The sequence below is a fragment of the Globicephala melas genome, chromosome X (genome assembly GCF_963455315.2).
Source record: "Globicephala melas chromosome X, mGloMel1.2, whole genome shotgun sequence".
NCBI lineage: Eukaryota > Metazoa > Chordata > Mammalia > Artiodactyla > Delphinidae > Globicephala > Globicephala melas.
This window is the reverse complement of record NC_083335.1, coordinates 67,418,447-67,445,776: the sequence shown is the minus strand read 5'-3', so window position 1 is coordinate 67,445,776 and position 27,330 is coordinate 67,418,447. Positions and strand designations below refer to the sequence as shown.

The window sequence follows — 27,330 nt, the reverse complement described above, 5'->3', positions numbered from 1 at the left end:
TCTGGCACACAGTCAGAAACAAGCTGGCTTCCTCCCTCCCTCCCTCCCCATAAAGAGGCAAAGCAAGTGCAACTCTGATGCCTGGCTTTGTTTCTCACCGCACGCCTGTACAGTGGCAGGGCAAGAGGACAGGTGGGCAGGACAGAGCAGACCCGGGAAACAGGAGGGCCACTGGAGGGGAGGCAGAGAGGGGCGAAGCATCCCTGGAGCTGATGAATGGGCAGCTGCGGTGCTGTGATAGAGCCACTTAGCAGCTGTAAACTTTGGGCCAGTGACTTCTCCTCTCTAAGCCAGTTTCCTCATCTGTAAGATGGGGGTGAGATGAAATGAGATAACGGATGTGTAGTGCCTGGAACGGCACTTATACCTGGTAGGGGGTATTAGTCCATAAACGTTCTCACCCACTGTTCCAGGGGAAGAAATTTCAACTCATGGCTGGGAAACTTGAGCAAATCCCAGAATGGGATTCAGTTTCTTCTGCCCCCACAATCTGTGAGGAGCAGTGAAATCTTGCTGGAGGGTGTCTGCGTGTACTGCTCTAGGGATGTATTTAAAAATCTTCACCAGCTTTCTCACTGGTGTCCCATAGCACCATCTAGTGCCAAGAAGTGGAAGGGCCCTCCCCCTTCCCCGATGTGGGCCCCCTCCCTCCCTCCAAAGTCCTGTGTGTGGGGGTGTGTGCGGGGGTGTGTGTTTGGGGGCCAGGGGGGAAGCACTGTTATAGGATGGTAGGGTAGGGCTAGACCACTCATACCTTTATGTCTTTATATTAGTGGAGAACTAATGCTGTTCTTCAAGATACCTAGTCCCTCCACTTCCCTCCTGACAACTTCTGCCATCCACAAACTCGGTAGGCTAGGGCCCTTAGTTTCCTCATCGAAGGACGTCAAGGCTTCAGGCTAGGGTTGATCCAGGCGAAGTGCCTGGTAAGTACCTAATGCCTCCTAGGTGGGCTTCTGTGCTTGCTCAGTAACCCAAAGAGACACAGTCTTTACACACCCTCTATCTTTTTTATTGAGGAGAAAGCTTTAGCATACAGAACGATTTCTCATCTTCACAACACAGTAATGCAACAATATACAATAACACATTGGTTTCAAACGATTTCTTCCCGGGTCTCTGGGAATCTGTGGGCAGCCTTCATACCCCTGCATGCATCCCCCCCATCCCCACCCACCCCTCTTTCAACCCAAGAAAGCACCCAAAGCCCATAGTTCCTCTTACAGCCCTTGTGGCTGTTACATCACAATATTGAAGACCTGGGAAAAGGGGGGAAGAGGGTCAAAGGGAGCCCAAGCCCCCTTGCCACCAGAGGGCCAGAAACCAGCTCACTGCTCATCTGCCCTTTCCCCGGCTGAAGCTACACGGGCTCAGGATGAGAAGCACCATGGGAACAGGCAGGGCCTGTGCTGAGGGGTCCCTGGAGATGGGTGTGCAAGGCACCTGTCCTTTGCACTTCTCTGGCAGGCACGTGGGCAGCAGGGCCAGCGTGTCGACCATCAGCAAACAGGGTCCACGGCTTTGAAGAACAGCGGTTCCCCTTCTGGAACTCTCTCCTGAGGAAATAGCTGAAAAACAGACAAACTTTTCTTTACAGGGTTATTTACTCCTGCACTGGTGGGGATGGGGGAAACCAGGCAATTGACATGTCCAACACATTAGGAGAATGCTTAAATAAATGATTCAGTCTGTGTGACTGCATAGGTGGCAGCCATTTTAAATCCTGCTGATCGAGAGCTCGCAGGATGGTCTTGGCTTTGAAAAGACGCAGTGAGGGGGCTTCCCTGGTGGCGCAGGGGTTGAGGGTCCGCCTGCTGATGCGGGGGACGTGGGTTCGTGTCCCGGTCCGCGAGGATCCCACGTGCCGCGGAGCGGCTGGGTCCGTGAGCCATGGCTGCTGAGCCTGCGCGTCCGGAGCCTGTGCTCCGCAGCGGGAGGGGCCACAACAGTGAGAGGCCCGCGTACCGCTAAAAAAAAAAAAAAAAAAAAGACGCAGTGAGAACACACTAGAAAGAAAGTGTTAACAGTGCTTGCGTCTGTGTGGTGGGATTCTGAATGTTTGGGGCTTTGGGGTTCTTATCGTTTTCTCTATTTGCCAATTTTCCTATAATGATTATGTATTACTTTTCTCTTTGGAGGAGGGGGGTAGTAGCCTTTTTAAAAGATAGCAACAGGTTATAGGAACTTGGCTCCACCGATCCCCAGGCTGAGAAATGTGTGAGCAACAAAAGGGCTTCTTACCTCCCACTGATGAACAGAGACCTCACCAGAAACCAGCCGGAGGACTGGGTTTCTCCATGACTCCTCTTCCTCCAGCTCCTTCCTCTTGCCTCTGGGCTCAAAATCCTAAGGCTGGGCTGAGGTTACCTATCAGACTCCGGTGAGGAACAGAGGCTTAATTTACTATGTTTTCCTCCCTTTGGCCTCAGACACTTCGGCTGCACTTGCCCAGCTGCCAGGCCCTGTGCAGGAAGCCCAGTGTGGAGGGCAGTTCAGGCCAGCAGTGGATCTGACTGGCATTCTGTGGCCAGAGTGACATACTGTGTATTTTTCACTGCAGAAGCAGTGTTTTCTGGACCCAAGGCAAGCAGCAGGTCTCTATGAGGGCCCCTAGGTTAGGACCCAGAAGCCCCAGGAGTTACTAGGAGGCAGTCAACCGCTTAGGCCTCACCGCCTACTCGATGCCCAGCGCCAGGCCATGGCTTGCCCCGAATGTGAGAGACACAAGGTCATCCCAACTGCAAGGCTGCAGTGGGTGAAGTCTCTGTAGAGAGGACCTTCCTCTCTACTCTCAGAAATAAGGAGTCCTTTAAGTTGGAGTTGAAGAGCAGGCCTTGGGCCTCTCTCTCTGGCAGTCTGGGAAGGGAAGGCCAATTAGGCCACCTCTGGAACCCCAAGGATGGCAAATCTTCTGCCAAGACCTTTGGCTGGAGACTGCAGTTCAAGGCCTGGCCGGGGGAGGAGACCACCGTCCCTAAGGAAAGAGTCACTCCTTACAAGGTCAAACTGAGTTGTTGCTGCTGCTTTCTCCTCCTCTGGCTCCCCCACCCAACTGCCTACCCTCTAGGCAACATCAAGGAAAAGGGTAGGGCATGGAACATTGGGCTCTGTCCACTGGGGATGCCCAGGAGGGTAATGTAGTAAGAGGAGAGGGTCCCAGATCTGGAGAGCCCTGAGGCCCTGAGCCTGTAGTCTGTGGGAAGGTGGAACCAGCTTGCTCAGTCAGTCAAGGTCAGGTCTCAGCTGGGTGGTCCACTGGACACGTGGTTTTGCATACTCTCACTGGGCTAGAGGGAGGGGGTTCTTCAGGGCCCTCCTGCTGGAGGGGTGACCTGAAGCAAGTGTAGGCTTCCAGGACCGTTTCTTGATAGCATTTGCTCTCCACTGATTATACCTAGTAAGTGGCCTCAGTGGCTTTAAGAGTTCAGTGGAGCCTGTCCTTTCACTCACTGGGGCAGAGTAGTGAGGCACTGGGTGAAGTCCTGGTTAGCTAGTCAGAGGATTAAACCATAGAACACAGCGTGAATAAACGCAGGAGAGGTGAGGGCTGGGAACAACTAGAGGGGAAATACAAGAGGGTGACCAGTTCATTTACAGGAACAGGCCCAGACACCTGCTCTCTAGCTCGCGGCAGGACGGAGCAGAGTGCACACCAAGAGGGCAGCTACTGCTGAGCCCTCTTTTCCCTGGTGTCACTCCCCGGTCACAGTCGCAGGAAGGTCTGGAGTTCTCCAGGTCTTCTTCGGGTTCTGCAGGTTTGGAACTCCCTTAAGTACTGGTCGGTCAATGGGGCAGGTGTGGCAGCGAAAGCAGGGGCAGGGGACGCAGTGGAAGGGTGTGTTCCGGGGTGGGGGCAGCTCGCCCCGGCTCTCACACGCGAATGCGGCCCCGCGCAGCCCGGTGGCCCCCCTGCCTCGGAGTGAGGCGGAATAGCACCGGGGGACGGCGTCGTATTTGGCGTTGCCCCAGGCGACCTGCCCGGCGAATCAGTGGCGGCGAACTGTAGAATGGTGAATTGGTACCTGGAAGGCCCTCCAGAAGTGGGACTCGATTCTGGTTCCTCCGTCTGCTGGGCTGTATGATGGGAGGTGACACATCTAGGAAATTTTCATGATAGTAGCCAGAAGTCTGGGATGAAGCATTGGCATAGGTGGGCTCTATCTCCATCAGCTCATCCAGGTCATCATCTTGGGTCTCATCCTCTGTCTCTTGCTCCTGTTCTGGCTCCTGCTCGAGCTCCTGCTCCGGTTCCTGGCGGCCACCCTCATGCTCATCGTCTTTCTCATCCTTATTCTGATCTTCCTCCTCCTTCTTCCTCTTCTTCCTCATCCCCTCCTCCTCTTCCTCCTCTGCTTCCTCCTCCTCTTCTTCCTCCTCCTCTTCTTCTTCCTCCTCCTTGTCCTCCTCCCCTTTTTGTTTCAGCTCCTTCTTCCTCATCTCTTCCTCCCTCTTCCCCCTCTCCTCCCCCCTGGTCTCTTGCTGAATAGCTCTCACATGCCTCCCCTGGTCCTTGTCCTGGAACTTGCGCCTGCATGCCTCTTCATCTTCATCCCCACTGTGGCACTCTTCTCCCTCTTCACCTTCAAGATTACGGTCTGCTGCAAAAGGGAAGAAAATATTGCGAACCCCAGGGAGTGGGATTGGCTTGGGGACACGCACTTTTCTTTCTATCTCCACGCACTCGAGAATCAGCTCGTCCAGGTCGGCCATTTCAGTTGACCATAAGAGCTCCTTGCGGAAGAATTCTGACAGGCCTTTGAGGAATTGGTTTTGAAGGCGGCAGTCATCCCAAGACAAGAATTGAGCCAGGAACTGAAAAGCATCTGCATAGCTGCCCAGGGTACAGTCTCCCTGCTTGAGCTTGCGGATGGCTTTTTTTGCCACACTTGGGGGGATGGGGCCACAGAATTCCTTACGAATTTCATCCAGGAAGCGCGGGAAGTTGGCATGCAGGGGGCTTCCTTCCTGGGTGACTGAGACGGCCCAGTCCTTGGCTTCACCAGCGAAAAAGGAGATCAGAAAGGACACCCGCTCAGCGCCCCCGGGGAAATGATCCTCATGGTCGGCTATGAAAGTCTCTAGCTGCATCAGGAATTCAGCCAGGTAGACTGGGTCGCCCGAGAAGGGTTCTATCTCGGGCCGCTCCAGAGGCGGCAGAGGAGGCTGCGGGGGCAGCTCCTTGGCCGAGGGTGGGGGCAGCGCCGGCGGGGGCGGGCTGGGCAGCGGGGGTGGGTCGGCGGGCCCGCCGGAGGTGCCGCAATCCTGGATCACGCTAATCAACAGTTCGTCTGGGGCGTACTCGGGCTCGGCGCGCGGGGGAGGCCAGCACAGGAAGGGCAGTTCTCCCTCAGGAACGGCGTCAATCTCACTGAGCGGGAACTCAAAGTTCTCCTCGGAAAGGACGGGCACCACGGGCACCGGCCAACGCATGTAGCTCGAGACATTGCCCCGCAAGGAATTGACCTCGGCCAGGGCTCTGCCGAGCTGAAGGCCCAGATTGGCATTCTCCCCGCGAAGGGCATTTAATTCTTCTCGCAGGGCCACGTTCGCCATGCGGAGGCTATTGAGATTCCCGGCCGCCTCGGACATCAGGACTAGCCAGGGGGCCTGGGGCTGCGGGCGGGGGTGGGATGGGGAGCCGGGGGCCGCGGCGGGGCGCGCGGGAGGCCGAGCCACACCCACCAGGGCAAGGGCCCGGCGGCTCGGCCCAGGGCGCGTTACCTCGTCCCGGGGAGCGCAAAGGGCGGGCGGCGGCGGGAGCCAGGAGGCGCCGGGCGGAGGAGGCGGGCGGCAAGGCAGCGAGGCGAAGATCGGGCGGGCGGAGGCTGGTGGCGAGGGAGAGAACGGACTGCAGCACGATCTGTCGAGGAAAAATCTTGCGGCTGGCGCGTCCCCGCCTTTTAAGCGTGGCCCGCGCCACCCCCGCCCCGGCCGGGGCGGGTCTTGGGGAACCGCGGGCGCCCACTGGCCGCCGCGCGCCGCCCCAGGCCCCCCCCCCCTCGCCGGCGGCGCCTCTCACTGCCTCTCTCCTTCCCTAGCTGCAGCTAACTCGGGTCGGGAAAATGCGACAGCGACTGCCCACTCGAGGTCGTCATGGCGACAGCCAGTGAACGTGTTCCTCTCCTCGGGCAGGCCCCCGAGTGTAGAGGAGCTGCTTCGCGAGGCGCAGCTCAATCTCCAGAGCCTGTTGCAAGGTACTGAGAGGGAGGGGGGCTGCGGCCGGAGCCCACGGGACAGATGCATAGCGTCTGGAGGGAGGCGACGAAGAAAGAGGACAGGGACTCGCGAGATAAAGAGAGAGAATAGTAGAAAACCTATTGAGAAACAAAACACACACTTTCCATCTTTCACCTTCCAGACTACTGACTCCAAAAGCCCTAATTCTATGGGCTGTTTACACCCTCTGGTCCCCCTCCCTCATTTTTTTCAGTTCAGTAGTCTCTGGGGGAAAAGGGACAGAGGCCGAGGCAGGGCCATGGGTCAAGTCATTTACAAAGAGCGCTGGATGAGAGACTCCCGCATTATGGGCCCGCATACCCTCAGGCCTTCTCTTGCAACATCACCCAAGTCTTTGGAATCCCGGTGCCCAAAGACAAAAGAGGCATCTGCAGGGTCTCCCACTCTGGGCTTCACTCACTCTGCTCTTGCAATAACCTTGTCCACATATCTCCTGGGTCGCTCCTGCCTCACCAAAGTAAGCCCAATACACAGCACTCAGAGCTCACCTCATCCCCAATTCCCAACCCCATGTCTCTGAAGTATACTGATGAGCACCTTGTACACAAAGCTGGGTCCACACAACCCAGAGAAACAGCCCAGCCATAATGCCTGAGCAGTCAGATTGCCTGCACCAGGCAGAATGAGAAAACCGAGACTTTGAAATCAGACAGTCAGAATCTAATTTGAATCCCACACCTAACTAGCTGTGTGACATTATGCAGATTACCCAACCTCTCTGAGCTTCAGATTAGTCAGTCATCTTTAAAATGGGGATTCCACTTCCCCACATGGCATGATTTTGTGAGAATTAAAAATAGGGTGTCCATAAACTGATTAGCAAGAGTATCTTGCAGCTGGAGAGACCCAGATAAGATGCAACATCTACTCCCAGTCTGTGTCCTTTGGAACATAGGCTGATTTAGACACAATATTAAAATTAATGTAAAAGAAAAAAACAGTTGTGGTCCCCGATAGGACCTTACAATGTGAAGAACGTACACATTGACCAGAGGGATTTATCCAGTGTAAGTGGCAATAGGATTAAAACTCAGTGCTATGAGAGAGACTACTGGGGTGCTACAAATATCTGGATGGCAGTTACAAGGGGCATGAATGTGTCAGAATTCACTGAGCTGCACACTTAAGATCTGTGCACTTTAGGTAAGTTAGATCTCGAGAAAATAATACAAATAAAACCCCAGTGCTAGTCACAAGCTCCTTACACCCTCCAGGCACTCACTCTCCCATTCGGGCATCTTTTCCAAGCCTAAAAGCCCTTACTCCCTCTTCCCCACTCCAATCCTTACACTTTCTTCCAAGTTCTATTCTTGCCGCATCGAAAAAGACCTTTAACACTAGTTCTGCACTTTGCATCATTCCCTCACTAAGCACTCATACGAGGCCCTTTGTACCATCCAGATCAAGAGGACTTGTATAGTTCCGAACTGATTTTTCTTTCATTTGTTCATTCATTTACTCATTCATCTACTAGTCCTAGGTATATATTTTGTCCACCTAACCAGACTGGGCTTCTGAATGTAAAGGATCACATCTCTTACTACTCTCCGGTTTCCAGAAGCACCGGGCACAGGGCTGGATCCCCAAGAGGATATTTGCTGAGTGAACATTAAAAGTGAAAAGAGGTCTTATTAGCTGTCATTTATCCATACCAACAAAGGGTAACTTTTACGGAGAACAGAAAACTGCGGAGGGGCCACCCAACTGAACAACGGCCATGACCCCACCTCCCTGCCAGGGCAGTGGCAAGCTTAGAGAAGCAAGATTCTAAGGGACACCATGAGCCTTGTGTTCAGATAAGAGAGGAGCTGCTATGCAGAAAGAAAGAGTCAGTGTGCTCTGTGTTGCCACCATGGGCAGAATGAGGACACGTGGGTGGAAACCTAGGGGGAGGCCAATTTACCTCAAGATAAGGAAGAACATTCCTGACACGCCTGAAAGCCCCAACTGTCCTTGGATGGAATGAGCCACCTTGGGAGGAAGGCTTCTCCCCTCCTCTGCAGGCAGGTGTGTGTGGAGGCTGAAGAAACACCTGGAAGGGATGCTGAGGAAGCCGGAGCCCAGAATGGGATGTTGGACCAGAGAACCCTCGAGGCCCCTCCTGACCCCAAGTTTCTATGATTCTTCAAATCTCTGTTCAAATGTGCAGAGTCCTGACTGTTCTTTAGTCTCACTTCCTTCACTCGTTGAATTCATCACTTAAATGAAACCCATTCAAATCTTCTGCATCCTTCTTATTCCGCAACGATGCCCCCGAACTTCTCCTTTCTCCTCCGCCACTACCTCCACCTTCCCTCTCCTTCCTGGACCTGATATGCCCCCCACAGTGGGACTAAGGTGCAGGGAACCGAGCCCTCAGAGGCTCAGGTAAGAGTTCTCAGCATCCAAGGGAGCATTCCATGTTGGACTTCCCAACGCAAATTTCTTTGTGCTTCACACAGGTCATGTCCCTGGTAGGGTTGCAGAAAACCTGAAGAGATGCAGGACTTCAAAGAGAGAATCTTGCAGCAGAGAGTAGCAAAAGGCGTCTGCATCCTGAGCCTCTTTCCTGAGTTGAGCACTTAAGGTGGGGGCCATGGAGACAAAGGCTTGGTCCCCGAACCAGCACAACTCAAATCCATTGACTGTCTTTTCTCCTCATAGGAAGTAGGCATTTTTCCATTCCCAAATGGCTCAGACGCCGGGAACTATCCTAAAGAAACAATGAGAGTCAGACCTGGCAGCTAGAGCAGGAGCCCCAAGCTCATGGTCCTTCCCTGGCCCACCGCTTGGCCGTGGCTCCCTAGAGTGTGTATCCACTGTGCTGTTTTTCAGAAGAATATGAGGAACAGTACTCGGAGGCCAGACTTCTGGGGCAGACCTTCCGCTCTGCTGATGAGGCCCCTGAGCCCACTCCCAGCCCAAGGCCCCAGTCTGCCAGGCGTCTGGAGTTTGTACTGATGGTGAGTTGCCTCCTCCCCCACCTGGGAGAGCCAGCATGCAGAGCTTGCCCCGCACCCATTGACGGGGAACCTGGAACTGCTTACATTACCCACTGGAAGCTGCTGCTCATCTCTGCTCACCAGCAGAGCCATCCTGAGGTCCTGCCGAGATGGGACCTGCACGGCAGGCGTCCGGCCTGGCAGCCTGTCCACACTTTCCTGCCTCCCAGATGAAGCCTCCAACCACCCTGCCTAGACAGCCATTCTGTGGGCACGGCTCGTCTCCAGTCGGGAGCACACCCTTCCCATCACCTTCTTTCCCAACAGCCCACAAAATGGCAGCTGAGCGAGGATGAGACTACCATGCAGGGTGTGAGGGCCCCTGAGGCCTCCCTGAGCCTGCCTACCACAGCCGACAAGCAAGCTGCCTGGAATAGTCCCTTCCCTCTGCCTGTCCTAGAGGAGAAGCGATGGCTTCAGCCTTGTCCCACGCACTCTGACATCGTGCCCATCAATGTCTCCGGTAGAGTTGTTTAGCATCGCCTCTGTTCGCTTCCCTCCATGCCAACTACAGATCATCCTCTCCAAATGCACTGGGTGCTGGGGGAGGGAGCGAGACTTTCTTTGCTACTGGCTCACCCTGCACTGTCAAGGTCATGGCTCTCGCCCGGGAACGGAGGCATGCTCTTTCTTCACTCTCTACTGGCGCTGCCACACTAACTGAGACCATTTGATGGCAAAGGAAACTCTCTTAACAGAAAACTCTAAAACCTTATGAATTCATGTGCTCTTTGGAGCATCTGTGGAAACTTAGAGTGTATGAGTTATGTTTGGTTTGGGGAAAGAAGACTTCTTGTGCCAGAAGCCGGGTTTGGAGCACACAGATAGGAGTTGCAGGGGAAGTGTGGGGTTCAGAGTGCTGGTGGTAAACGGGAGGATCAGTATATGTGCTGCCGAAGCGAGCACTAAACGGGAGGATCAGACCCAGAGTACAGACCAAGGGCCTTGTGGCACTTTGAGTCATCACTCAGTCTCCTAGTGAGGTGGGCCTCTTGCACTTGTGTGAGACCAAAGAGGGATGCAGTACTACCTTGAGATGGGGAAAATAATGTACGCAGCTCAGCTGGTTGTGTCTCTGGGGACATGTGGCACCCTGTACCATGCCCATTATTAATTCATTCTCCACACTTCACCGGCTGTAAGTGGAAGAGGAAGAGGGTCAGTCATTTCAGAAGGAGATAGGGCCAATGGCCTGATGAAATCAAGACCTCCTAACCCAAGGGGACCAGAGGCACCCTGTGAGCCAGTGCCAGCCCATGGTGTGCTGGAAAAAGTTGATGAAGATGTTGAGGACAGCTCTGGCCACAGGCGGTGACGCTCCCTGGATATGGGGTAATCCAGCGCCACTGGTGTCATCTCAGGAAATTAGAGACAGGAAATAGAGCCCAGAGCCTAGGGAGATGTACTATGAGGTGTGAGGGCTGAGAGGAGAAACTCACAAAGTGATGGTGGGTGCTTTGTTTTTGAACTTCTACCTTGCTGTCAACGAGGTTGGCCCTGTGTTTTGCCCACAGAGCCACTTTCTGTGGAGGGGGGTACCTATGTGGCCATGGGGCTGAGAGGGGAGGGTTTGGTTAGGCAGCCGCTGAATGAGAGACAGTGCAGGGGAGCAGCAAACCTCACCCCACTGCCCCCGTCCTGCCCCTGCCCTAGCAATTCCATAGGAGCAAAGACTGAGCGGGTGCTTTGAGAAAAACAGATCTCAATCACCACGCAGGGGCGAACTTTGATCAAATGTGATCAGGTGCCTGGAGGGCAGACTATCAGACTGCTTCCTGGATAGTGGGGAGGGATGGCGCAGCTTCTTGGAGACACTGTCTTCATCGGCCTGAATAAAGGCTTTGATCTGAGAAGAGATTGCAATCAAGCAATATCTAGTCTCAACATGTCTCTCCACTCCAGTGGTTCTCACCCCGGGCTGTACATCTGAACAATCAATCACCTGGGGAGTTTGAGAAAATGCTTCTATTTGGGCCCTATTCCCAGAGTATTAAGTGTTCTGAGGTGGGGTCTAGTTATTAGAGTTTGAAAAGCTGCCCAGTTTATTTCGATATGTAGCCAGGGTTGAAAACCATGGCTCTCGGCCACCTAAGACTCACAGGTGACCTCGGGTGGACCTCTGAAAGCTAGCATGCGTGCTTTGGAGCTGCGGGTGCCCGGGGCCAAGTTGGGAGGGATGGGGAAGAAGGGTCGCCTGCCTGGATGCTATTCATGCTCATCGCTACTGCCATCATCCCTTCTCTCAACCTCAGGCCAGTTTCTGCCATACTGTAAACAGAAACCAGGATGCACCCAAGTGTCTTTATTTTGGCTACAGGGCAGCAGTTTGATAAACATGCAAGTTTGCGACACTCGTTGTTTAACACAGAGACAGCCGTGAACCCCAAGTCCACCCTGAGGCGGAGGCGGACCATTATTGGATTCTCTAACTATTCCCAGCGAGACCAAGGTGACCCCACCATAGCTGATCCCCCAAACCCTTCCCCTTGCTCACTCTCACCATTTCTGCAACCCAAGTGGTATTGCTGTGACAGGGAACAGGAATGATTGCGGGGGAGGGACTTTGGATGTCCTGAAAAAGCCAATATAGTAATTAAGGATAACCAAGGACCTTTTGTCAAGGGCAGCAACCAAATATGGAGAGCAGGTCTCCCAGGCTAATAAATTCGTTATGTATATATTTCCCATTATAAGTGGAATATAACTATGTATCTCGAATTTAGGCAGATAGATGCCTAAGAGGGGAAATCATCGCTAAAAGTGCCATCTTCACAAAACCATCACTGCCATTAAATGAAGGCCATCCAAAGAGCACAGACCAGAGAGATATGGATACAAATTCTGGCCTCTCCACTTACTAACTGTGAGGCCTTAGCCAAGTTCCCTAACCTCTCTGAGCCTCAGCTTCTTCATCTGTAAATTGGGGATGATGATTCCAACCCGGTGGAATGTTCCTGAGGATCAGAGTTATTGTATGTAATTTTCCTACCATGTGCCTGGTACATAGTATGTGTTCAGCAAATGGTGGCTGTTATTCTAAATTATCATAAGAGTAGTCGTCATCGTTGTCATCATCATCATATAACATCATCATGATATAATAATTGTTGTGTATATGAGAAAATCTTTGGGGATTTTCAACATCTGAATCGTTTCCTCACATCTGTAGGTTATTCTCACTTTTTCCTATTGCCAAGTTAAAAAGTGACAGGTGTCAAAAATGCAACCAGACTCTGAACTTTCCAGCTGTGGCATACTCCCAATGCACTGCTGGAGCTGAAGTTCACACTGCTGTCCTTTATCAGTTCGAAAGCCTCTGCTCTCATCTCAGAGGAGGTGAACGCTGAGGTCTGTGGTCGTTTCATGAGCCTGGGGTGAAAGCCTGGAAAAAACCCATGGTAGTCCCACGTGCCACTTCAGCTCTGAAAGGCATATTCAAAGCTGGAAAGTCTTTGGAAGCCATCTGGACAATTCAAGGGCACCCTGTGACTCACCGTGTGGTGATGGGCAAGGACCCAATGTCCCCAGTATCCTCATCTATGGAAAGGAAGAACCAAGAAATTCTGACCAAGCTGTTGGCAAATGCTTCTTGGCAAAACTTTGGTGCTCCCGTCTCTTTAGTGACAGCTGCTGCTGGGGGATCCCTGGCTGCACCACTAACATTCTGTGTTTACCTCCCCCAGGTCACAGCAACAGCCCCACAGGCAGTGTGGCCTGCTCTACCACCTCAGACATCAAGCCCAGCCATTCAGTTCCGGGAGGTGTTCACGGAAGAGTTGCCATCAGTCAGGAAGCTCAGTTACCAAATCTCACCTCGCCAGTATTGAGAAATCCTTCTAGTGATCCGGAAGAACCTCTCCAGGCACGTGGTGGCACAAAAGTCCCTGGCATGGAGAGCATGGGGATGGTGTACAGCGTCCCCAGTTCTTGCAATGGACCAACAGAATCAACATTCTCCCCTTCCTGGAAGGGAGATGCTTTTACCTACGTGACTCCAAGTGCCACTGCTCAGAGCAGTCAAGACAATGAAAATGGAAAAAGTCCTTCCTCTGGGAATTCTTGGATCTCTCTGCACACATTGCCACCTCTGGTTCCTAAGGAGGCTGCTACCTTCTTTGTCACTCGTGATACCCCAGCAGGATGCAGTGGGTCTGCTGGCTACTCTGAGCATTCTACTCAACGAAGGCACGTATCAGAACGACCCTCCAAGACTGGCCTCCTGACTGGTGATACCTCAAGGCTGGAGACAGGCCCAGGTGGGGCCAGCAGGTTCCGGGAGCGGTCACTGTCTGTACCCACAGACACAGGCACCACGGATGTGGACTATGACGAGGAGCAGAAGGCCAGTGAAGCCTGTGCCCTGCCTTATGCCAGTACAAGTTCTGAGGGCAGTAACAGTGCCGACAACATTGCCTCCCTTAGCGCCCAACAGGAGGCCCAGCAAAGAAGGCAGAGGTCCAAGAGCATCTCACTCAAGAAGGCCAAGAAGAAGCCTTCCCCACCGACTCGCAGTGTCTCACTGGTCAAAGATGAACCAGTCCTCTTGCCAGACGGTGGGTCAGCGCTACCCAAGGACCAGAGGCCCAGGAGCCTTTGCCTCTCCTTGGAACACCAAGGACATCACTCATCCCACCCAGATACTCAGGGTCACCCAGCTGTGCCAACATTCAAAGACCCAGAAGGTACACAATTCGCCCACCACTGGTATCTTACTGACTGGAAGTCTGGTGACACCTACCAATCCTTGTCCAGCTCCAGCACTGCCACTGGCACCACAGTCATTGAGTGCACCCAAGTTCAGGGCAGCTCAGAGTCTCTTGCCTCCCCTTCCACCTCCAGAGCCACAACGCCTTCCCAGCTTTCCATCGAGGTGGAGGCCAGGGAGGTATCCTCCCCAGGAAGGCCCACTGGGCTGATGTCACCCTCCAGTGGATACTCCAGCCAGTCAGAGACACCAACACCCACTGTCTCCATGTCCTTGACCCTGGGCCACTTGCCCCCTCCAAGTGGCAGTGTCCGGGTGCGTCCAGTGGTACCTGAGAGGAAGTCATCACTACCCCCAACATCACCAGTGGAGAAAATGTCCAAGTCACGGCTATCGTTTGACCTACCGTTGACCTCTTCAACCAACCTGGACCTGTCTGGGATGAGTATCTCCATCCGAAGCAAAACCAAGGTGAGCCGGCATCACTCGGATACAAATTTTGGGGCCAAGCTGGCCCAGAAAACTAGCCCCAACCAGCCAATCATGCCCATGGTTACTCAGTCTGACTTACGTTCTGTTCGCCTGAGGTCAGTCAGCAAGTCTGAACCGGAAGATGATATTGAGAGCCCTGACTATGCTGAGGAGTCAGGAGCTGAAGTCTTCACCTTGCCAGAGAGAAAGGCAAAACCTCCCATAGCCGAGAAGCCCCCACTGGCCCGAAGGCCTCCAAGCTTGGTCCACAAGCCACCGTCTGTCCCCGAAGAGTACCCACTAACTTCGCCTACCTTGGCTATGACCCCCAAGACCTCAATTCAACATATGAGGCCACTCCCTCAAGATATATACACGGTGGTGCGGAAACCAAAGTCCTCCAGCTTCCCTGAGGGCAGAACCCTGGGGGAGTCAACAGCACCCTCATCTCTTGTTTTCACGCCTTTTTCCAGTTCCTCTGGTGCTTTCTTCTCAGGAACACAGCAACCTCCCCAGGGAAGTACGGAGTATGAGGGCCCCAAGGGGAGAGCCCTACCTGAAAGAATTAGCCTCCAGAGCCAAGAAGAAGCTGAGAAAAAGAAAGGCAAGATTCCACCTCCTGTACCAAAAAAGCCCAGCGTGCTGTACCTGCCTCTCACCTCACCTGCAACTCAAATGGAGGCCTACACGGCTGAACCAAGGCTGCCTCTCAGCCCCATCATCACCCTGGAGGAAGATGCCAAGTGTCTACCAACTAGCGACCACCTGCCATCGGCGGGTACAAGGACAACCTCCACGCCACAGGCTGACAGTGAAAGGGAGGCAAGCCCTCTGGGTTAGTAAAGTGTCTGCTGGCTTTTCCTTTCAATCCCAGGAGAGGTGAGGGTGAGGACAGAGTGCCAGGGGCAGAAGCAAATGCCCCCAGATAATGATCCTGATCCCAGGGTGACCAAATCAGTAGGGTACACCTCTTGAGGGTTTGAGTTACTCTAAATCCGTCTCACTGCCCTTGGGATCGGGACCAACCCAGGGGTGGATCTCCAAGGCCCAGCCTGGGCCAGACTACTCTGAAACCGCCAGTGCTGAGCGAATGAAATCAAACTAGGTCTTAGCACCCTAGGACCTTAGGAGCTTATCTTCCTCCTCAGGCAGGCATCTCCTGCCCTAGGCACTGTCTCTCCACGTCACCGTATGGCACTTTTCACCAGCCACAATGAATTTAGCTTCATGCGCGGGACTCAGTACCCTCCCATCCTGAGTTTCAAGCGCTATGGCAGGCTGGAAGGCTTCAAGCAGTGGAATATGTTACCAGCAGCAGCTTCTCTTAGTGTTTTCTAGAGGAAAGGGGGCTCATTTTCTTGGATGGTTTGAGCCTTGCTCTTCCTGGAACCTTAAGACCAGGCTAGAAAATGTTTCTCATCCTTTTGGGGGGTTTTCTTGTCTCTCTTTGTTTTAATTGTGGTAAAATACATATAACGTAAAATTTACCATCTTAACCATTTTTAAGTGTACAGTTCAGTAGGTGTTAAGCACATTCACAATGTTGTGCAACTATCACTACCATCCATCTCCAGAACTCTCTTCATCTTGCAAAACTGAAGTCTGTACCCAGTCAACGATAACTCCCCATCACCCTCACCCCCCAGCCCCTGGCAACCACTCTTCTACTTTCTGTCTCTATGAATTTGACTCCTCTAGGGACCTCATATAAGTGGAATCATACAGTATTTGTCTTTTGGTGACTGGCTTATTTCACTTAGCATAATGTCCTCTACGTTCATCCATGTTTCTCATCCTTTTTGAAACCCTTAACACCAAACATCAAAATCTTATGGCCTTCCTTAAGCTGATTTGGACTTTCAACGTAAGTTAAATCATTGCAACTAAAACAAGCAAACAAATCAAAGCCACAGGTAATTTTAGAATCTGCTTCCTCAAACTCCACAGGCTCCCTCTGAGATTCAGATAGGTCCTACTCCCACCCACTGGTTGAGTCATTGCTTTAGATTGCTCTCAGCTCCTTGAGTTTTAAAAATGATGCATTTAAAACGAGAGAATGCTCAGGCAACCTGTTGTAATGGAAAAGGCACGAGAGAACAGGGACCCAGGCTGATCTTCATCACTCCCCTCCATGTTTTGTTGGCCAAATCACTAACCTTAGGAACATTTTGTTCCCCTGCAAAATGGAGACAGCAAGTCTCTGCCCTGCTGCCCTCCTGGAGCTGCTTTGAACATCACATGAAATACATATGAGAATGTGCTTTGTCCTAACAATTGTGGTCAAAGTCATTCCTTCTGGTTCTTATGCCTAGGGAGCTCGATGGAACCAAGAACTGAAGAAAAAAGTGTAATCAGTGATAAAACAGCCGAATGGATTGCGGAAGATGATGATGATGTGTTTGTGGCTTCACGAACAACTGAAGATTTATTTACTGTGATCCACAGGTCTGGACAAATTTCCTAAATTCCTATTATAATTGCCTTTCCTTCTTATACCAGAAGAAAAACTGCTACCTCTAAGCAGAATGCTTAGAATGGAACTGGAGACTAAGTTCAGATACCCACGTAGTGAACCCAGTCCAGGGCCTCACCACCTCCAATTCATTGACATCTTTGGGTGAAATGGAAGAGAGGCAGGCGGGGAAGGGAGGACCAGGTGCAGAGTGAGAGGCCCCTCGTCTCCTAGCAACCCCAGGGCCTATTGTGGCTCCATCTGCTTTCTCACAGCTCTGCCTAGAGTCAGAGACATTTAACCCTTCACAGAATTCCTTGTACCAAAAAATCTCATCAAGAAGTGAAGTGGGGCACCAGGCCGAGCATCAAAGCAGGAGCTTAGGCAAAGGGGGACCAGACGGGGACCCAGTTATTGGACAGAAGCACAAAGCATGGGCTCCGTGATGAGGAAACAGGAAAGAGCCCAGTTATTGGAGTTGGAGCACCAGTTCAGAACAGGATCAGCTCATGGGCTGTCTTGATTCAGAGTCATTGAGCTACTAGCTTTGACTCCTTAAATTCTTCCTTGGTACCAGAACCTGGGCAGGACTGAGTCTGCAGGCATAGGCCAAGTGACTCTAGCTGTGGGCATTGAAAGGAATGTAGGGACAGGGGGCCAGACAAGGGACTCTGAGGACTTAGTGGAGAGAAAGAAAGCTGGTAAGTACGACTGCTCACAAGGCTGTTGCATAGAAGTTCCCAGATTGTGTCACTGGCATTCGTGAAGTTATATGAAGCATTAGGAAATGTCTGCCGCACAAATTCACTCAAAGTAAACTTTCTCTCATTTAGGTCCAAAAGAAAGCTGCTTGGCTGGAAGGAGCCTGGTGAGGCCTTTGCTGGTGGCAGCAGACCAACCTCCCACTCACCGATAAGGAACACGGCTGAGTCTCCTATCAGTGAGTTGGCTGCCTCTGCAGGGTCAAGCGGCAGTGCCAGCCTAGATGCTGGCAGAAATGATGATTTCAAGGCCTTGCTACAGAAGAAGGGAAGCAAGGCAACTCCAAGGTCCCGCCCCTCAGCAGCAGAACTGCTGAAGACCACTAACCCACTGGCTCGGCGAATTATTGCACAATTTTCAAAAGACTACGAAACCCCTGATAACCCCAGTACCTAAGCCCTGGGTTCAGCAAGCAAGGTTGAGTTACTAAGCTTGAGTAGAAAAGGGGGAAGAGAAAAAGGGTTTTAAAAAGGAACCATGGAAATAACAAAAGAGCCTGCATTTCCTTTACATTAACTCACACTCTGGACAACAGGAGAGAGGCCACATCCAGAACTAAAATCATCAGGCACTTTAATCATCTTCAGACATTTTATGTTCTCATACTTACAATCTTGCCATTACTAACTACCGATTTTCTCCTTATTTCCCCCAAGTGGTATGCACTCAGAAGAAATTCTCAGATGCAAGGGCACATGTGCCATCTTTTAAATCAATGACCAGGCTGCTCCATCCCTGGCTCCTATCACTGAGGGGCACAGTGAGAGAGCAGATTGGGGGCTGCCAAACCCAGGGGACACAGGGTGCCATTGCTGATTATTCACTTTCCCAGCAAGGCCCTGATGGCCCTGCATGGAGAAACAGAAGGACCCTGATGCCTCTTCAGCCACAGTATAATTCTCCGCCACAAGAGGTTTGCAGGTGTGCACTTGTTTCGGCATGAGGTTGATTGGATGGCTTTTGTCGTGCAAAATATGAATGTGACTCTGTCCTGAACTTCACACCTTTTTCAGTTTGATTGTCTACACGGAGATCAGGGTGATGAGTTTTAGTAAACATATAGACCCCCCCTCCCCACCCCCCTTTGCTAGAAAAGGTCAGGACTGGGTTGCTTTGGATGAACCAAGCTTGGCCAACAAACAAGGCAGCCGTTTGTTCACTCAGATCTATCCAAGGTAACTCACACGTGCGCCTTGAGATCCTTCAAATGTCTGCCAACAACGGTAGCTAGTGTCTGTGCCCAGCTCATGCTGCATTCGAAGAACTCTCGCTTCATTTGCTTATAGTATTCATTACAGGAAGTCTTTAGCTGAAGGAACAGCATCCTCAAAGTCCCAAGGAGGAGAGAAAGTAAGTGTAACTTGCCCACCACCATTCACTTCAGATTGTGGTTTGTGGTTGGTTTGGTCTTGTTTAAAGGAAATCTTCCTCTGTTTCCAAACCGAGAACGTATAGACTAAAAGGATAGATCCAAAATCTGAAAGGCAGCCTTGCAAGTTGCTATGGCCCATAACCCAAAAAAAGGGCTACTTTTTGCCATTTACTTTCTGCTGTTTGACCAATTTTCAATTAACCTTCTGGGGGAGAATGTAAGGACTGGGGTAAATGGGATACTGGATGCTGACAGAGTCCCAGGACAGTCATTGTGACCCCTTCTCCCCACCCCCTGCCAAAGCTTATAGACACTAACTTTCGTTGTCAGTTCAATTTTCTAAGCAAAGCAAGAGCTGTGATTCATTTGATTTTCATATGTCTGGTTTCTGGGAGGTTGGGGGGGAAAAATAGCACTGAACAAAGAAAACTGGCTGACTAATAATGGAGGATTAATTGTCCACCATTCCCAAGAGGGAAAAAGGAAAGTCAAATGAAATTGTAGCCTGCTTCACAAAGAGAGTCCCCTGACCTCTTCCTCCTTCACCCCCCACCCAACAGATTCATTGGTCAACCTCTTGGAGGATGTGGAAACTGCTCCCAGAGACAAGCAGATCTTGATTTTGGCAGCTCTCAGTAAGAAGCAAGCTCTTTAGCCCAACTGCCCACACAGCGGAAGAGCAGCTGGAAAACCACACTGAGTGCTGAGGGGACTTGGGCCTCTCACATAGAACCCCTAGGCCTGGGCCCTTGGTCGCTACAGTTCTGAATTCTAGACTTCTGAGTACAGGTCAGGCCCAGCGCCTCCCCCTGATTTAGACAGAAGCCACCTCAAATAATAGACAGTTCTTGAAAGCCCAGTTGCTTTTGAAAGTGAACCAACTATTTAGTTCAAGGGTCCTGACCAAATTTCAGAGGTTTTGCCTGAAATAAAATAAGATTCATTCCTGGCCTTAATTTATATATGAATGCCACACACTTGTCTGCCCTGGACTCAGAATCCCAAAGGATGGAAACATTTTCCTCTGGGGGGAAATGAAGGAGTGTTTGTGCTTTGGCCTAACAAAAGTGAAAGGCTGCCGGGGCCCTCTACTCCAGAACTATTATGAGCTCTAAAGCGGAGTATGAGACTCACACAGTATAGGACTTGTTACTTCCGCTAACTTTTCTGGAAGCTTCTTGTTTGGTACTTCTAGTGGGTTTTGCCTCTCCCCTCACCTTGCCACCTCTGGTGGTTTTCCAGAAAGATTCTAAAGCTTAATATCCAGACACCTTGACGTCTTTCAATTACCTTGAGTCTTGCTTTCCCCTGCAATACTCCGTATGCCTGGAATTTTTTAGAAGGTCTTCTACATCTTCACTATGGCCCTCCAATGCCCAGTGGTGTTGCCATTAGCATGAGAGGCTTCGGGGCAGAGATGATGTGGTCAGAGGTAACACTGAGGACCGGTAATATTCATTTAATATTTTGCAACAGGTGGACCTAGTCCCAAACAAACAACCAAATTGTAGAATTTCTACCAATCTCTGATTAACATAATACCAGACAACTCTCCTAGTCCTCACACTCAACATCTCGCCTCCCCTTAGGTATCATAGCACCAACTCTGTCTTCCACCCAGGCACAAGCCACAGTGTCTGCTGCCTCGTGCACCTACTCTGCCAAGGCTGGAGAAGAGAGGCTGAAAGCCCCTTCCAGGAGGCCTTTCAGAGAAGTGACTGTTGCCGCTATTACTAGTGTGAAGAGTGATAACAATTTTTGAAGGTGGAATACAGAAGGGATACAGGTGAAATGAAGTTGGCCCCAGGAAGTCAGGTTCCAATTCAAGTTGTTTCTGTCCCTTTGTTTCCTCTGATTCTAACCAATAGCAGCAGGTGGCTCTACTGGACTGACTTCTGCCTAGGCAGGAGTAGATGCAGTCGTCCCCAGGGGAGGAGGTTAATCGGTAGCTAAGAGCACTTTGCCCTTGGTGGGTGTTCATTATGTATTTGTGGTTCAAACATTGAGGGTAGGGAGCAAGTCGTTCTCAGCACAACAGGAAGCTTCGCTGCTGTCTCCTGTCCTTTGCCTGTCTCAGTCTCTCACCTGGGCCTCCCACATGGCCCCAACTTGCCCCTCAGTCCCTATTTCTTTGAACTGCATCCCTAGCCGACAGCTCACCCTTTAAGGACGCAAGACCGCAGGCAGCAAAATAGCTTGCATTAGCTTACTGACCACAGATCGACCAGTTGATCTGGAATCATTACTTTGAATGTTCAGAGACAGAGGAGAGTCTGCAAGGCTCTCACAACAAGCACGTCACCGGACACCCATTTTAACTCTCCGACAACGTGGGTCAGATTGTGATCCTGCTGGACCCATCAGTCTGAGCAGATATGTCCACGCCACCTGCCCTCTTCCTCATCAACAAACTACTTATTAAAAAAACAAGTTCACAGTCAGTGCTCTGTTCCTCCAGAGAACCTTCCATTATCATCAAGTCTGTAACACAATGGCCAGGCTTCACTTTAATATGATTTGCCAGGGCCAGGACTAGAGTGGGGTGAGTGGGGTGCCTGGGGTGCAAAATTTAAGGAGGCACCCACTCTCAGGGCCATGTTAGTGCCTTACCCTCGTCCCGGCCTTGCGATTTGCACTCTATAAAGTAATATTGGTTTATCTTCTTTCTATGGACATGTATGGTTCTTCCGATTTCGGGGGGTAACTCCCCATTTGTTGCACCAAATGTTTTATTGCCATCTATTTTTCCATTGCTCTAAACCTTTGTATGCCTACACATCAAAGACTCTTCAATATTATCAGAAAACATGGCCGATTTCTAAGTAGCCTACTCCAAGTGGCAAGTTAGCACCCATTTCAATAGGGATGCTGACAGGGACAGCCCTTCAGCAAAATAGTGAATGAGTTGGAGGTCTGTCATTGGAATCCTCCGTCTCCTCTGTCTGCTCCATTCCCCCCGACCTTGCTTCTTAGCACCAACTCTGAGTGCGTCCTCGTTTGTCCTCCTCCTTGCTAAGGAAAGCATGCTCTCAGGAAAGGGATAAATTCCTTTACTTTGAGATTATAAGGCTTAATAATACCTCTTTGGAGGGTCACTTGCATTTTAACAGGGAAAAAGCCTTAAGCCAAAGGAATGACGTTCTACTTGTAGAATTTTAGGCATCAATCAGTTGCAGACGTGTATTTTTCACCATGGAAAGGTCAAATTCCCTGATGACTAACTCCTGAATATAGAAAAAACCTTAATCTCCTGGAACTAAGTAAATTGCTGATGGTCGATTAAATTCTCCTGATTCTCAGTGCTGTTCAGTATGGTTACTACCAAGGGACTCTCAGAAATGGCTACTAAAGCCACTGAGAAGGCCCAGATAATTATTATACCTTAACATTTTTACACAAATGGAATTAGTACTACTTATTATTTGAGTAAAGAACACAAGGATTTAAAGAGTTTGTGAAAATGTGTCCTGTCTATGAAAGGTGAAACTGTCCAATCAGTGTCAGATCAATGTCAGCTGTCTGGTATCTCTGGTACCAGATTATTAAACTTCCTCGAGGCGCAAATTTACTGCATGCAGCCTCGGCTGCCCCCCAACGCTTATCTGTGTTTCGTGCTACTACTTCCCCTTGGTGTGAGAATGAGACCAGATCTATTCCAGAGCACCCAGTCCCTCCAAAGCCTTTGCGTGTATTTCAGCTGTACTTGACTAAACTATTTGGGATTTAAACGGATGACTAGGAAAGAGGTACAAAAGAGCTACATTTGTCAAAGGGCAGCAAAAATGATGAGGATTTTAACAAGGATATGAAATAAACAAATTTTTGAATACTCTGAAATATTTGTAGAGGAATACAGTAGGAAATGGTTATAGGCACACATTTAAGGCACTTTTAGTAAGTTTAACAAAACAAGAAATTTGCATAAGTAATGGGTTATGTGAAATAGGTATCTACTTTTGCTCAGTAAAGCCCAAAACCTAGGCCAGTGGTTCTCAAAGCGTGGTCCCAGGACCAGCAGCAGCATCCCTATAGTGTGTGTGTGTGTGTGTGTGTGTGTGTGTGTGTGTGTGTGTGTGTGTGTGTGTGTGTGTGTGTGTGTGTGTGTGTGTGTGTGTGTGTGCGCGCGCCAGTGACGTTACTTCTTCAAGCCCCTGAGTCACTGTAGCCACGACTCTCCAAACGATTCCAGCCTTTCCCATCTTTTCTACTCTCGTTACATTATGTGATCAGTCTCTGGCCATGTGATTTATATTGTCATGTTGCTCGGATACATTTTTATTTGCTGTTAAGAAATTATCAGAATCAATTACTTGCTCAACCTGCAAAACCTTTTATTTGACTTAGCCAGCACATCTGGCCAGTTTTTGGTTTAAAAACAATTTTGTAATTCACAAATAGGAAAGAGGAAAATGTGTTACATTCATTTGGTATTGCCAACCCTTAAATGTCTGTCTTTCCTGTGGTGGCTGTTCTCTAGGAGGGCTCTGGCAGAAATAGATTTGATTTTAAGATTTTGCATATTTGTGGAATTTGATATCAACAAATCTGTAAACAAAATCTGAACTGGAACAACCAGTTAACTCCTCTCTAATTCCAAGCTTTATGAAAATGTATTCCTTATGTGGTGTTGAGCTCTTTTTAATGTTCAATTTTATAAAATGTTCTGCATGCAAACGCAGCATCGTGCTCATTGTACAAGTCACCTGACACTCATCTCCTCCTCCATATGTGTGATGGTGAAGAAACAGCAACATGTATGTTCTTACCTCTCCTGAATCAATTGTAAATTACAAATCTTTTCATTAATTTTTAAATGAGATATATTTACTCTGGCTAGTAGTTAAAATTTTATTCTTTTTATTATATTTCATTGCTACTTTTTTCTACTGACTCCAGAGCTTACTTTGGGGACTATTTCTTATTTCTAGATTGCTGTATTGATCTTATTTCTATATTTATCTGTAGTCATGGAATGTTAGAGCTGAAAGAGACCAACCTCTCCTTTTACAGAGGAGGAAACTGAGGCCCAGAAAGTCAAAAAACTTACACAAGGGCTTCCCTGGTGGCACAGTGGTTGGGAGTCTGCCTGCCGATGCAGGGGACGCGGGTTCGTGCCCCGGTCCAGGAAGATCCCACATGCAGCAGAGCGGCTGGACCCGTGAGCCATGGCCGCTGAGCCTGCACGTCCGGAGCCTGTGCTCCGCAGCAGGAGAGGCCACAGCAGTGAGAGGCCCACGTACCGCAAAAACAAACAAACAAACAAACAAACAAACTTACACAAGATCACACAGTGGCAGGGCCCAGCCTCAATCCCAGTTCTCCTGCCTCTGGGCCCAGTGTTTTTTCATCCAAAGCACTGCATTTATGGAAGAGCCACAGCTGGCTTCTACTTTTATGACACATGAATTTCCCAGGTATTTCAGCGAGCAATATATGTGCTTTAAGGAAAATGTTCGAGTTCTTTAGCTGATGAATCCAAAGACAAATCTGACTTTCAGTTTAGAAACTTCCATTTCCCTCCAATTTCAATGTATGTGCCCTACTCTATACAGTGGATGCTTTCCCTAAAAGTTATTTGAAAAATGAATTTTTATAGATTAAATTTCATTTTTTTAGTAGAGAAGTTTCCTATGGAAGGGAGTCTTCTGGTGACTTCTTTTGAAAAATGAAAAATCCTCTTGTCAATGTCCCCTAATGCCTCTACTTTTTTTTTTCAGTGTGAACTTTTGTAAGTGGCATTTATTTAAATTAGGGCAAACCAATGTAGGCTTTCCTAGAATCTACTTTATCCTCCCCTTCTTAAACTTTACAAGATAGTTTCAGACTGTTAGGTGTTCGTGAGATACTTAGTTGTATTCTAGAAACTTCTTGATATTTTAACAATCCCTGGGCTCAAACTCTATCTCAATCTTATCAAACGATAACCAAATTTCCTAATCAGTACTGAGCTCTGCATGCAGTTTCATTTCCAGAACATTCTTTGCCTAATGCTCCTTAGTATGACTCTCTCTTTAGCTATTCTCAGGCTTCCTTCCATAGCTCCTGTGTACCTCATTAGTCTGGTTTAGTAGAGTTGCAGGCAGTGCTCGTCAGATGGAGTGGTATTTCCAATTATCCCATTGTTCCAGTCCTTCTCCTGGACCTCCCCTGGTTTCCCTTTACAGGAACGCTCAGAGATTGGTGGGATTTTCCTCATCATCTAGACCAAGGTTTGACAAAGTTTTTCTATAAAGGACCAGAAAGTAACTCTTTTAGGCTTTGTGGGCCACAGATGGTCTCTGTAGCATGGTCTTCTTCTTTGTTACTGTTTGCTTGCTTGCTTGACAACACTTCAAAAATGTAAATACTATTCTTAGCTCTTGGGCCATACGAAGCTGCAGATTGGATTTTGCCTGCTTGTAATAGTTTGCTGACCCCTGGGACGGGCATTTCTGTGACCCACATGATGACTGAGTTGTGTGCTGGGTGATGTGGCTCACTGCCCTCCCATCTCCCGAGCTATCAGGCCGGCCTGTGCAGAGGGGAGTGGAAAGGGGCTGCATTTGCCAACTAGTACTCTCCGATAGATGGACTCTCTCACCTGTCTCTGTCTCTGTGTCTCACTCTCTAACTACCTCGGTGTAGAAACCCTCATTCTTTTCTTTAGATCTCCTGTACTGGTTATCCAATGTGCCTCTGCTTCCTCGAGTGTGGGGTGAGCTGGCAGGAAAGAATGGATATCTGAGGTTTCTTATTTCGTTTGTCCCAAACTGTGGTCGGGGACCCCTGCCCTGGATCATCTGTCCCACTCTGTCCTATACTGCCATCATGTGTTCAGGGCCATCTCTGGAAAGTCTGGTGGCCCAGGCCATGAAATTCCAGTGCAGTCTATTATTTCCTAGGAGAATCACTAGCTCTCTTGGTTACAATGGCTGGTTTTAAAACCCAAAATGTCCATGTGTCCATTTTAATGTGATTCGGACCTGTTCTAGACTCAGCCCCAGCAATGAAATCAATGAGGTATGGAAGGTGTTTTGTGCCCACAGTTTTTCCCCACCTTAACCCCCTGCCTCCTAGACCCCCAGCCTTGGGGATCAGCTCCTTGGGATGCCCCATGCAGCACCACAGCCAGCGGTCATTCAGCACACCACCACCTCCTGTTCTCTGAACCCCTAAGAGGGTTCCTTAAAGCTTCTTCACATCTCTCTCATCTCACTCCCATCTCTACCTTTCATGCTACTTGGGGGTGTAAAGCTCAGTTTCACATTTTCACATTTGCTCGTATAAATATTGGGGGATACGGCTGAATGACAAGGTGTGTGCCTGTGTGTGTATGCATGGTTTCTCCACCTGGACTATGAAGGTCCCATTTACTCGTGTATCTCACACACACACACACACACACCATCCAGTTCTGTCATCAATTCTCTGGTCCAGTTCCAGGTCTGATGGGGCTGGTCAAGGAGGAGGGATGGTGGGGCTCCTGAGGCATTTCCCTTTTCTTGTCTCTTGAAACCTTCTTTCCACTGGCTTGTGCTGGCTTCTCCCTGGAAGCCATTTGAAGAAACTCCTCTGGGGCAATTCTGGACAGGCCAACATACAAAGAGCTAGGACTTTAATTCCATATGAACTCTGTCACTTAAGACATACCTCTCAGGCTGCAGGATTTTTTAAAATCTAAGAACATTGTTTCTTGGGACCTTTAGTTTGCTTTCTGTCATTTGAGCCCAGGGATTTACCCACTTACTGAAATCTAGATTTTAAAAACTCAAGACACGAGTAACTTTAGGATTTCCTTATTTGAAAGCATCCATGAAACAGTTTCTTTCTGCCTTTTGTTTAGGATTTCCAGCCTTAAGAAGGAAACCAGGCTTGCACCTTGGACTCTAAAACAGCAAAAGTACCACACTTGCCAAAAGCAAAATGAGGAAGGAGGATTGGCTAGGCCTGCTCTGCATAGTCAGGAGAAGGACTTTTGTTATGTTAGCGCTCACCATTCAATGCTTACTGAATGCCAACGGTGCACTCAAGAAAAATAAGGGAGACAGGAATTTGCAGACCGAGATCCTAAACTGGAAGGCAGAGATAAGGCAATTCCCTCAAGTGATGAGAATGTGTCCCTGGATAAAAATATCAAGAAGCAGCAAGAGAGATTGTCATCCCGGTCTTTTTAGAATTCCAACACAAAATGGAAGGGAGCCCTCTGTGGGGTGATATTACAAAGGGTTTTTCTTGTCTTTCTTTCTTTTTCTTTTTTTTCTTTAAAAGAAAAAGCATTCCTTACTGGCTTGCTACCAGCAATTGAACTGTATTCTTTATATAGCTAGAGCTGTTTGTGTCTTCTTAAAATAAACTTTTTCTGTTAAAATCA

General features: G+C 49.7%; 2 protein-coding genes across 3 annotated transcripts; one reads left to right on the top strand and one right to left on the bottom strand.

Annotated features, from left to right (window-relative positions):
- Positions 1-990: 990 nt before the first annotated feature.
- RTL5 (retrotransposon Gag like 5) lies at positions 991-5,892 on the bottom strand. Of its 2 annotated transcripts, none has more exons than XM_030851225.2 (2): positions 2,242-5,892; positions 991-1,967 (listed from the first exon to the last, which is right to left on the bottom strand). In XM_030851225.2, the coding sequence occupies exon 1, from the start codon at positions 5,587-5,589 to the stop codon at positions 3,871-3,873; it is 1,719 nt and encodes a 572-aa protein (XP_030707085.1). In that variant the 5' UTR covers positions 5,590-5,892; the 3' UTR covers positions 991-1,967; positions 2,242-3,870. The 2 variants fall into 2 exon arrangements, with proteins under 2 accessions (XP_030707085.1, XP_030707086.1); XM_030851226.2 differs by having other exon boundaries at positions 991-1,568.
- NHSL2 (NHS like 2) lies at positions 5,631-27,330 on the top strand. The gene is made up of 8 exons (XM_060292029.2): positions 5,631-5,790; positions 5,988-6,194; positions 9,052-9,179; positions 9,486-9,681; positions 11,536-11,667; positions 12,902-15,229; positions 16,707-16,839; positions 17,680-27,330. Exons 1-8 carry the CDS (start codon positions 5,631-5,633, stop codon positions 18,002-18,004), a joined length of 3,609 nt encoding a protein of 1,202 aa, XP_060148012.1. The 3' UTR covers positions 18,005-27,330.

What these genes read in the sequence shown, in the direction of transcription:
- NHSL2 (XM_060292029.2), top strand. Translation starts at nt 5,631, where the DNA reads ATGGGGAGCCGGGGGCCGCGGCGGGGCGCGCGGGAGGCCGAGCCACAC. An exon ending in TCTCCAGAGCCTGTTGCAAG is followed by an intron (nt 6,195 to 9,051) that starts GTACTGAGAGGG and finishes GCTGTTTTTCAG; the next exon opens with AAGAATATGAGGAACAGTAC. An exon ending in CGTGCCCATCAATGTCTCCG is followed by an intron (nt 9,682 to 11,535) that starts GTAGAGTTGTTT and finishes TTTTGGCTACAG; the next exon opens with GGCAGCAGTTTGATAAACAT.
- RTL5 (XM_030851225.2), bottom strand. Translation starts at nt 5,589, where the DNA reads ATGTCCGAGGCGGCCGGGAATCTCAATAGCCTCCGCATGGCGAACGTG.